This window comes from Lycorma delicatula, chromosome 1, assembly GCF_047948215.1.
Source record: "Lycorma delicatula isolate Av1 chromosome 1, ASM4794821v1, whole genome shotgun sequence".
Classification (NCBI taxonomy): Eukaryota; Metazoa; Arthropoda; class Insecta; order Hemiptera; family Fulgoridae; genus Lycorma; species Lycorma delicatula.
Genome location: NC_134455.1, coordinates 397,062 through 409,783, shown reverse-complemented (window position 1 = coordinate 409,783; position 12,722 = coordinate 397,062). Strand labels below are relative to the sequence as shown.

At 30.0% G+C, this 12,722-nt stretch overlaps 1 protein-coding gene across 1 annotated transcript; it reads right to left on the bottom strand.

Moving 5' to 3' along the window:
- LOC142318552 (vacuolar protein sorting-associated protein 11 homolog) lies at positions 1 to 12,722 on the bottom strand. Its single transcript, XM_075355107.1, has 5 exons — positions 12,543 to 12,722; positions 11,650 to 11,823; positions 7,522 to 7,720; positions 3,085 to 3,251; positions 1 to 90 (listed from the first exon to the last, which is right to left on the bottom strand). Exons 1-5 carry the CDS (start codon positions 12,720 to 12,722, stop codon positions 1 to 3), a joined length of 810 nt encoding a protein of 269 aa, XP_075211222.1.

The following is a 12,722-nucleotide window of genomic DNA, read 5'->3' as shown; positions in this document are numbered from 1 at the left end:
TCATTGACTAATTGATACATCACATTCCTTCTTTTTCTGGATCTCGTGCGGTGAATGAGAATTTTTACAGCCTAAATCTGGATATTCTGGCTGTTAAGATATAAAAATAAAACTAAACCCCATCACTCAAAGAATAACATAAAAATGTACTAAAAAAAAATTAACTACATTATTATGAGCGAGTCTCTTAAACCACTTATAACAGGTGTTACAGTTTTTCTGAATCCAAAAATGTAGTTCTGGAACTAATCAAATTTAATATGATCATAGCTTCAGATGTTTAATAGCCCTTTGGCAGGTTAAGGTATTCTTCAACTTGCCGAGGCAACTGCCACAGTGATTTACCCAAAAGTAAGGCATCTTCTAGGCTATTTTTAACATTTCTATAATCACAAAAACGCTGAAGAATCATGGTTGTTTCCCTTGAATAAGAGCACATTAGGAAATTCCTCTTGAAACAACTTAATGCAATAGTTATGATTTACAATATAATCTCAAAGTGCCCTTCTGATTCTGTGTCAGATTCATAATAGACAACATTTCTTGCCAATTTCAACACATTTGATTGTGTAGAGTGATGATGCTCATCCTCTAGCATGATCCAAGATCACCCATACTTTTGATTAGCAACAATATTAACAGTCTTCCTTAGTTTTACAGCAGATCATTTAAAAAGCTATTTCTGGGGATATTTTAATCACTATTATGTATGGTACATGTTACTGAAGACATTTTTGTAGTTATATACATATTAAATAATATATTACAATCTCATAAAAATGAATATCATATTTTCTACTTTTGCCTCTCCAGTAATTTCATTTTAATTACTGTAGAGTCCTTGTAATGTAAAAGTGATTTGAATTTATGAGCGCTTCTGTTATAGTGTATGTGTTGTTTTCTTTTTAATTTTGTGATTTTAAATTATTACTTTCTTCTATTTGAGTTTACCTGTTTTCATTTATAGCTTATTATTTTTCATAGGAAGGATAATTTGCGTGTTATCTTGTTTGTGCTTTTATATTGTAGTTCAAATGTAGGTGAGCTCTTCCAAGTTTTTCTTGCTTTCAGAAATTTTTTCCAGTTTGTTAGTCTTGTACTCTCATTCTAATGAAATTTAGTTCTAAATGTTATAATTACCTGATCCAGCAGCTTACAAAATAATAAGTAAATGTAAGTTAAAGAGATAGTCTTTTTTTAAAGGGTAATGTATGCAACATTTTAGTTCCTTTTTGTTAAAAGCAAGTAGAATTGAACTAAGTCAACAATTATTTATGTAGTTTAATACTGTATGTAGAAAAAATTTTTTGAGCTTATGAAATTTCAATTTTATGTTTATTAAAATTTGACATAGTTTGTTCAGTTATCTCAATGTTTTAAATTTATTTAAACTTGCAAGTATTTGAATTGAACTAAAGAAATTTTTCTTGTTTTATGTACAGGCTGTTCAAAAGATCTGAGTTTTCATTCAAGTTTAATATTATAGATTGTCCATATGCCCTCTGCCCTAGAATTTGAGTGAATGTTGTATATTTATATTAAAAATACAGTCTTATAGGTATTTCTGATTCTCTGTTTAAATGTGTTATAGTTATTAACTTTAAATATGATAGTTATTGAAGCTAGTTATTATCAATGTTTATTGTCACATTTCAAAAAAAGTCAATGCGAATAAACCTTTTCATTTAAAATATTTTTTTCTATTTTAAAAAAAAGATTTCTTTTATTTTTCTACTTTAACTTTTCCTTAAGGAATGCTAAACGTTCTTTCAAATTTTAACTTTTTAGAGCTTCTGGGGTCTGATTTGTGTACTTTTCTTTGTTGGAGAGTATTTAAAAATCGGTTATGAAATTTTTTGATAAGTTTTTACATAATAGGCAATGTATTTTTCCTTTAATGAAACATATAACTCTATAATAGTAATTATTCATTAAATTTAATAATGATGTAGAATTATGATATTTATTTACTGTTACCATTTTATTTTATTTTTTAATAAATTTCATATTTATATATTAATATATTATGTAGATCAACTGTTAATCATTATGATGCATTAATATGTATATTTTTAAATATATTAGATATATATATTTCACTGTTGACATAATCATAGATCTATTATTGATTCATTAATAGATAGCATATAATTTGTACTTGAAAAATCAAGTACAAATTATGGCATAAGAGGCCACCATTCATGTTCTACACTGAATTTATTTAACACAAAAAAGTTCAATGAGATCCACTGCCAGAATACTGACCAGTGTAGTAACTAAATTTAATTAAATCCAACCTGTCATAAAACATTCATTATAATATGTGGCGTCAACAACTGAATTCCCCTTATTTCATTTACATTTATTTTCATCATGCTAATAATCTCTGAATCATTTCAAGAATTACCTTACATAAGAATACACAATGTTTCATTTCCTCAAGATCATAAGGTATTCTTACATAGTTTCATAATTTACCACATTAGCTTAATATGTCAGTTTACTTAACATGTTCATATACTAATAAATTTTATTTCAATCTAAGAAAATGTTTTTAGCTTTTTAATTCCTTTTATATGCAAGTTCAGCAGTCTTATTAACATCTATGTAAAGTCAGTTTATGTGGATGACAATGTGCACATGTCGCATTTGTGCGTGGATTTATATGTTGATTGTGTTATGACTTTGTGTGTTTATGTATAAGTTTATTTTTCATTTTTCATTTTATCTTGATATGATGACGACCTCCAGTGAATGATTTTCTGAGAATGGAACAGAGTTCCAAAAGATGTTAAAAGTAAGTGGATACAATTTTGTTATGATTAGATTACATTAAGATCTTCGTTAATCGATTTCTATTGTAAAATACATCTTCTTTCCATCAAAATGTTTCAAAAAAGTGCCATCCTAATATTTTATTGAATAGATCTGTCTATTAAGAAATATTATGTATCATAAGAAATTGGTAAAGTTCAGTATACACTGTGTTCTAAAAAAAATATATGTTATTTTAGGAACTGTTAAATTTATGTAAAGCAAAAATAATAACTACAAATAATATACTTTACAAAAAGTTAAAATTACCTTTACTTCTCTATCTTTATGTGTGACATCATAGAATTCTACACTAATCAATGTTACTACAAACAAATAAGTGCACTTATCGGTCACTCGAAATGCTAATCCTGTTATTGACTGTTTTCCTTCTTGAAGAAGTTTCTGTTTACTTGTTCTTTCTCTTCTTATATCACCTGTAAGATTTTGAAAAGATCTAACAATTTTACAAAAATTGTTGATAACATTCAGTTAATTAACTCTGTACATAAGTAACTTACTTCATACAAAACTCACAGAGACAATTTACTGTGTATGAGACTATAAATAAACAGATGTGCATGTGTGAGGTCCTTCCAAAAAGTTACCAACCACAGACTGGGAAAAACATCTTACCTATTGGCTTATAATATTAATCTCCAAGTAACACCCTTGTGACTTTGCATACTTAACACAGTAGTTCTTCCATTGCTGGAATCATTTCTGGGGAATTCCTCTTTTGGTATAATTATCAACTACACTGTTGTAATCTTCTTTATGTGGTTTGGCCCTCAAATCAATTCATCTTGAAAAAACAACCAGAAATTACAATTCTTACAATGTCTGAAGAATAAGAAACCTGGTGAGCCTAGAGAATTCTGCCCTTGGGCAAAAATCATGGATCAGATATAAAGAATGGACATGAACATTGTCATGATGAATAAGTCAGTTGAGTAACTTCCACATTATCTAGTGATTTATGTTGAATTATGACAAAAAGATGGCAGGAAACCTCTTAGTAATGCTGTATATCATCAGTTTTTATCTTTTTTAACTTTTTTGCTTATAATGTTATAATAAACTGAAATTACTCCAGCTTATAAGGGCATGGTAAATTAATTACCTACAGAAACAGAAGATACTGATTATTAACCTGTATAGAAAATGTAATGAAAAAGCAGCAATCCAAAAAAAAACATCAGACTAACTCATTCATTTTTATAATAAATTACTTGCTATTTTGATCTTCCATTTCAATTTCAGAAAAATGATTATCACCTTCTACATTGCTATTTACTGTACAGTCAAACTTTCTGAAATCATTATTGACATTAGGATAAAGGATTCAATGATGTCTTCAATCAATACCTTGTTGTTCTGTAATTTTCTTTTACCATTTTTATGTGACTGCAATTTCTTTGCCACATCATTTTTCATTTTTTTAAAAAATATTTTGTACTCGCACAGATGCATGGCATCTTCCAGATTAAATGTCACATTGCGAAATGCTATCTAGTTCTTCAGTTCGGTCCAAATTAGTTTAATTAAACATGTGGGATTCTATTCATTTTAAATGTTAATAAATGTGCTGCATCAAATGGAATTAATACAAAGGATTAAGAATTTCTTTAATAATTTCACTTATGAACTCATTTTTTGTGACCAGCACTCCAAGTATTCCTTCTTTTGCATTCTATAATATTGTTGTAGTTCCAAAAATTCTTTTTCTATGTCATAAATGTTCATTTTAAGCGAATTATTTATCTGTATTTTTTTACGTTTTTCTTTATATAGCCATATATGCACTGAATAATCATCTATCAATACACAAAAAACATCTTAGCAATTCTTTGAAGTTCAACCACACTATCACTACTTCTATTTATTTTATTTCTAATTACTTTCATTTCTTAAGTAATATCAGTTTTAATTTCGCTGTTTAACTTTTTAATCACTTCTAACTTGAATTTTCCAGATATTTTATCCATATTTGCAACAGAACAATTTTTATTAATTTTCTTAAAGGAAATTAATAAAAATTAATAGGTTCCACTAATGAATCGCATAATTTGATTGTTTAAAAAAAATTATTTTCATTTATACTGACACACAAAAGAAGTTAAAAAAAACAAACACCAAAAAAAAGTAATATTTTTTGACTCAAATAATTTATCACAACTACAATGATATTTAACATGATTATCAAACAAAACAAAATAGGCTTTGTGACTAAATATACTGCCCAATGTTATTTTACACCCCAGTCATGCAAGATACATAAAAGGTTGTGTATCAGTATTTCAATTCCACTACTGAGGTTCATATTGTTTTTTTGCCACAAAATTGAAACCATACAGTTTATCACAGAGACTGGCTGTATAAGGAACATCATTGCTCTCAAATAAAGCAATTGCATCTGATTCTCGTACCTCAAGTGATGAGAACCTAACATGATAAATATACATTTAGAGATTGAATAACAATGTGTTTTTTGTTGTGATTTATTTTAAGTATTTATAACATGTGTATTTTTTCATGTAACCATTGTAATCGCCTTGACAGTACACATGGTTCATTGTATCATCTTGAGGCAAGAATTCAAAATGCACAATTCCATTAAAACAGAGCATCACATTGGATTGAGACTAACATGATTTTGTGGGGCTGGAGAAGCTTTGCCAATCCATTGTGATAATTGAACTTTTGTCTCAGTGCCATAGCCATAAACCCAGCTTCTGTCTCCTACCCCTTCCTATTATGATCCTATTCTTCCTTATGATCTTCATTATGATCCTTTGCATGAATGTTTCATCGTCATCGGCTTGTTCAAGAAGTGGGCCAACAAATGTCCACTCAATGTTCTTTCTGCTGTTTGGTCATCAAATGAGAAACAAACTTTGCTGCAACTCGATGCTTGATGCATGTTCAATTCTTCAGTCAAAATATCATGGCATGATCCAACTGAGATGCTAACCTCTTCTGCAAGTTCTCTGACAGTCAATCAGCGATTTGCATACACCAGATCATTGATTTTCTGATCATGGGTGTCATCAGTTGAAGTCAAAGGCTTCCTGGTCGAGGATCATCCTCAATTGACTGATGACCACTTTTAAATCGTGAAAATCATTTGTAACATTGCATATGATCCAAAGCACATCTCCATAAGCTTGTTTCAAACACTGAAACGTTTCTGTGAAAGTTTTCCCCAGTTTCAAGCAAATCTTATTTTAGAATTGTTGCTCCCAAAAATTGCTACAACACATTGCAGTCAAATACCAACAACATGAAAACTGAACGAGATAGCAACGATCCAAGATCATGTGATTACAAAGAAAGTTATGCAGAACACAATATTACCTACTGCATGTCACTAAATATCTCCATTGGTGATAATTAAAAAATTATTTTCTGACTAGACTTCGCATCTTTGTCATTCTATTAAAAAAAAAAAAAAAATGCTTGGCTTGTGGGGGGAAAATAAATTCTTGCTGTAACCTAAAATAAAATATCTGGCAGTAAGAATAAACAAAAAAATAGTTACAATAATAACAAAAACTACTTGTAATTGTGTACTTTTTATAAATAAATGAGATTCAAGTAAAATCATATTATTATAATGTCATTTGAAACAACTATAAATGGGATCACATTAGAATTACACTAATGTTATGAAATTTTACTCCATTCAGCAAACATAACTAGTAAAGTGATAAATGTATCAGATATGTTTATTACTTCTTTTTTTTTAACCTTTAAAACAAGAACAATTTATTACTCTACCATTCTGTTTGATTACAAGAACATTGAGAAATACAAGACACATTCTATTTTATCAGATAATTAAATTAACAACTAATCAGTATACAAAATTTGTATTACTAATTAAAGTGTAAGAATATCTGTATACTGATCTGTAGGTGGTTATTTTAACGTTATTATTTAATATATATTATATCATTAACATTATTCAACATATGATTGATTATATTTAATAAAATTATTCTATCTTCCTTAATCCTTGAACAGTATTGGAGAAACGTGGAACTACCATCAAACCGTCCTATATGATGAGATCTTGAATTATAGAACTGATGGATAGTTATAAATTTAACAATGCTTAATACAATGAGGAACAAGGTTTACAATTGAATGTTATATTTTTGTTCCTTACGCTGCTAGTGGGTTATTAGTCCCAATAAACTTACTAGAGCAAGAATGCTAGTTGGAGAGGGGTTTAAATATTCTTTCAAGTAACTAATGATACAAAACCCAGTTTGGGAATATTTTTTACATGAGAAATGTGCCATTTCTCAATTTACTAATGTCTAATTAATTTATTTACTATGAACTATTTCTATATTTAACATGAGAAACATGCCATTTATGCAGACTGATATTTGAAGTAAGAACTTTTCGTAAGAAAAATTGAAATGCTACCACTCCAAGGTTGAATGTTGAGTGGTATTGTACTGACATTCACATCAATTTAAATTTACTTTTAAAATGGTGTTGGATATAACATCCAGTTTGTTTGAAAACTCACACACTCAGTACTGATTCGAAGAAGTTTTTGCCAAGAGAAATTTCATAGATCTATTTATGTAAGAAAAAGCTTGTAATAAACTAAATAATAGTAATGTAAATAAATGTATATAGCAATTACTGATAAAAGGAATTGGTAACAATAATAATAATAATAACAAATACCTCTGTATAATAAAATGGAGCCATCAAGAAACCCAACAGCCATAAAAGTTAATGAGTTATTAATACTTAAACAAAATGTTGAAATGGCGCGGTTTGGTAATGATGCACGTGAAATGCGCACACAAAGGGGATGACCCTGTCTATCTTCTTTATCAACATTCCACACTTTAATTAATGGATTAATGCCCACTTCATCCTCCTAAAATCAGTTTATAAATTTAAGGAAAATTAAATACAAATAACATAATTTTACAATAAAAAAGTAGTCACTGGTGAATTTTTTAAATCAAAATCAATAGTAGCCTTTAACTACAGTAATCACAAAATAAAAAGCTTGTCTTTAAAAAGTTATTTCTTATGAACAACTTGGTGAAAAAATTGAGTTTTATGCTAAATCAAACTTTTCTCTTTTCTGTGTTACTCTTGAGAGTTTCAATTACTTAAAGAAAACCTTTTGGAATTACTGCTAATTATGCATGGAAAAGTAGTCCATTTTTCATCTGTTTCTAAGGCAGTGCAATTTCATCATTTCAAAATTTTGTTCATAGACTGGTTATACAAAAAGAACTTGTGTTGAATATGCTACAAATTAAGTATATTTAAAAACAGAGTTTTTTAACCATGATATAACAATCTGAATTTAATTTGGGGGAGTTTAATATGATAACCACTTGAAAAATTTTACTATTTTCATTTTTTTCTAATTATGTATTTCAAGAATAACATTGTGATAATTAATATAATTCAATAAATGATTTATTAATACTTTTAAGGTTAATAAAAATAGAAAACAAAAAAGAGCTGTGAAGGATAGTAGAATTTCAATTAAAATGGGTAGGAATGTATGCTGATTATTAGAGAAGAGCACGGTCATTTCACATAATGCATAAGTGAAAAATGCAGTTGGAATTATACTTGTTATAATTGTTGGAATTATACAGCTATTTCATTATGAATACTGTGAGGAGTTTCTTACACTGAAAGCCAAAATTGGGACAGTTTATGTGATCAATATGCACGCGCGCACAAATTTGATTTAAAATTTATGAATACCTCTGCTTTTCATGAGGGCAAGTCAAAAACTAAAGTGAAATTCAAAAAATCAATGTATTTATTTGTACTTACATAAATGATACATGCACTATTTTTCGACATAATTGCCCCTACTACTATACACTTGTCCGTCTTTTAACGAGCTTTTGAATTCCTTCCTGGAAGAAAGTTTTCGGTATGGTGTGCAGAAAATTTTTCACCACTTCTAAGGTCTCTTCATCAGATCGATAATAATTCCTCATAACTCTTCTTTTAATAGGCTAAAAAGATGAAAATCGCTTAGAGCCAGGTCTGGACTGTATGGAGAATGGTCCAGCAGCTCAGAACTGAGATCAAGAAGGCAAAGGACTACTTTTTGTGGCCATATGAGGTCAAATGTTATCCTGAAGCAAAATCACACCTTCAGAAAGTTTACCACCTCTTTTGGATTTGGTTTTTTTCTTCAGTAAACCCAGCAGCTCACAGTAGTTGTGACTGTTTACTGACTGACCTTTAGGTGTAAAGTAAACCAAAAGTGAACCTTCCATATCCCATTATCATCACCTTGAGTTTTGAGCTTTTTTGCTGTGGGAGATGAAGGATATTTCCACACTAAACTTTGTTGTTTACTCTTGGGTTCAAAATGATGGACTCATGTCTCATCAACGGTTATTATTCACTTAAGAAATAAGTCTCCTTCATCTTTGTAATGTTTCAAAAGCTTATGGGAAGTTTTCAAACAATTCTCTTTACGGATGCTGGTCAATTGGCATGGAACCCAGCAAGCACAGACTTTTTGAAAGTTTAAAGAATCATGGATGACTGAAAATGCTGAGCTTATATATTTAACTCACTTGCACTGTCATCAACTGTAATTTGTCGATTACTGAGAATCGTTTACTTAACCACTTCAATATTGTTATTAGTCTGCCGCTGTTCATCATAGAGAGAAATCATATCATTTTTAAAGCGATCAATCCATTCGTAGATCTTGCTTCCACTCAAATAACTCTCTCTCCATACTGCTGCTGAATTTAACAAATAAACTCTGCTGGTTTCACCCCTTCTGAACTGTGAGCGGTGATCACTGCTCGCATTTCTTCCTTGGTGCAATCAGACAAAGGAGCACTCGTTTTAAACAGACTTTTAAACACAATCACAAATAGCTAATAATGAAACAATACTTTCAATGAACAGCTGATAGAGACTATGAGTTGTAGCAGAACAATCATTGCTGTCAAACATGTGATTGGGATGGAAATGAAAATTTCCCTTTACTTTTCGACTTACCCTTGTACTTTAATACACTCGTACCTTGGTACTATAAACTTAACAGGAGAAACATTGGCCCAATAAAGCCAATTGTTCATAAATACTGACACTAAGGGTAGGTTAAATTAGGAGAGGCTAGTATCTACAATTAAATTTCGAAAGACCGAGGAATAAATATAGTACCGTAATTTTAATCAAGCACATTATCCAGTCACCCTTTTCCTCTTTTCTATTTTTTCTTCAGACAGCATGGTTATAGAAAATTATAATTTCAACACAATACATAATAAAAAAAAGGTAAAAACCATGGAGCAATGAGCTATGCTGATCCAAACAAAGTGATTGCCTGCCAATTAGCAGTTAGTTCTTGAAACAGCACCTCATGTACAGTGTTGCCACAGCTGAATATGTCAAGACTTTTAAATTAAACCAGCTCCTCCAGATTTTGTTAACTGCATCCAAAATCCATTAAAGGGAGGTTCATACTACCAAGGAATGACTACATATTGTTCAGTACAACTGTTTGTAAATTATATGTAATTTACATTACAATAATATGTCAATATTTGACAGAGTAACATACCTTTTTAAATCTTTATTTTAATTTTATTATCTCATCTCAATAATTTAAAAACTCATTATTTTTATGATAAAACTGATGACGGAATTCACAACAAATTCTTCAGTTTAAGTAAGAATGCTCCATTAAGGTATCTTTAAATTTCACTGCTTAGGTAAATTCGTTGATTGATATATAAAAATTATATGGTGTTTCCACATTATTTAATGCTTAACTTTTGAAGGAGTTTATTATTTACCAGTAAACTCCCTTGATCATTGACAAATTTCAAAAATTACATTTCTGAATAATTCTAAATGATCAATTAAATTATATTTCACAAGAAAATTTATCTTCAAATACCTAAAATAAATTTAAATCGCTTCTAATTCATTCCTAAGCAGAAAAATCCAACAACACTGTCATAGCAGCTCCCATAGTTTGACAACTAAATTTATGGCTAAATCAGGTTGAGTACTCTCAACCTAATTGACCTTACCTAATTGACTAGAGTAGTTCAATAAATGCCTTCAGTTCTGACTAACTTAACTTTTTTTGCATTATTTCAGCAGCACAGTCTTGTTTTAACTTTATTCACATACTTATTTGCACACTGAAAAAGTCCCTGTTAATATTTTATTAATTAAAATTTAATTACATATTCAAATAGAGGGAAAGAGTATTTAGTTTTTTCAATGAGCTTAGAAAAACATCTAAGCAGGTAATGTATCATCTTGACTAGTGTACAAATCACTTTTAGCTCTTCAAAACTATCAGAACAGAATGCACATTTACATTTTTTTATTATTATCATATTCTAGCTGAAGAAAATTCTGGAATAACTCAGTAATGGTGGCACTGAGTCAAGACTTATATATAATGTATGTGAGTAAACATGATGTTCAAACAGATATGTAAAACTTCATACTTATAAATACATTCACATACAAATAAAGGTAAAACTATTTATTTAGAATATAATAAATAGTTAAAATTTGACATATAAATGAATTCAAGTAAAGAAGTACAAAGTAAGAGGTACAATTATAGTTGCTGGGTACACTTAAAAGTAAAACGTGTGACTAAAATGTAAAGAAGGAAAATGTACTAAGATATTTGTATTGGACAGTTTCCTTGCTTCCCCTTTTAGATATAGTATGCCCAACAGAAAGTTAATCCATAATACATCAATATTTGTTTATTAATCTTACCACACACACACACACACACATCACTTAAATAATACCACTGAATTGTAATCTGACCCCTATTGTGACAAGAAATGGTAGTTCTTTCGACATCTGTGCCAGGGTGACATTCCTGTCATAAGCACGAAACGTGTTGATGGTAAAATTACGAGTTATAAGATGTATGTAACCAACTGTATCGCCAAGAACCATGAGACCATTGCCACTGCTTGTTGCATTTATTTTCACATCCTGTCATAAAAAAAATTGATTAATTACAATTTTCATAAATTGAAAATGGATTACCATCAATAGCTATGCACAATCACAAAAATATATATTACATAAACTATTTCACTAATACTTTTAACAGAAATAAAATTAAAACAAATTATGTTTTTTTGATTTTCACAAAACTTATTTAAAAAAGTGACAGCTGTTTTGGTATACAGTACCTTCCTCAGAAGTTATGTGTAGAATATAAAAAATATTTTGTACGTACAGCAGTAACTTTTTAAATAAATTTTGTAAATATCAAAAAACATATTTTTTTTTAATTTGCTTTTTGTTATGATGAATTCTCATCAAATAAAGGCTTCATCTATCGATTATTAACACTTCTAAAAAAGGTGGTAACGTCATGACAGCTGCAATGGAAGCCAGACACATCAGGGAAGAGATGGGAGATGTGATAGCCGTCATGAACTTGTTCCATGTTGTGTATGTGGTCTCAGGTCAGGAAGCTGACCTTGCCCAGGTGTTAGTTGAAGTATTCAACAAGATTCAAAGGAACAGTGGTGGCAATCTTGACGCCACTCAAACAAAGATATATGGACAACAAACTGCAACCTATGTTTTGTAGAATATTGAAGTGCAAGGGAAGGAAGATGGGATTGAAGTATCATCTCATTGCGCCCAGGGCCAGACTCTCCTCGGCTTGGTGGTCTGAGGTCTCAGTGGAGACCACCCACAAGACCAAGACTCTGATTCTGAAGTCTACAATAATGTATGCGAACCTTCTGAGGACGAGTCACAGTTCCCTCCACTGCTGAAATTCTGTCCATCAGGAAAGCTGGTGAAGCAATAGAGATTAAGGTTAAAGATGGCAAAGTGAATGCAGAAGAATTTAAACAAGCCGTTGAAATAGCCAT

Coding starts and splice junctions, on each gene's coding strand:
- LOC142318552 (XM_075355107.1), bottom strand. CDS start 12,722: ATGGCTATTTCAACGGCTTGTTTAAATTCTTCTGCATTCACTTTGCCA. Junction 7,721..11,649: donor CATTTCTTGTCACAATAGGG/GTCAGATTACAA, acceptor AACTGATTTTAG/GAGGATGAAGTGGGCATTAA. Junction 3,252..7,521: donor CTCCATTTTATTATACAGAG/GTATTTGTTATT, acceptor AAAATCTTACAG/GTGATATAAGAAGAGAAAGA.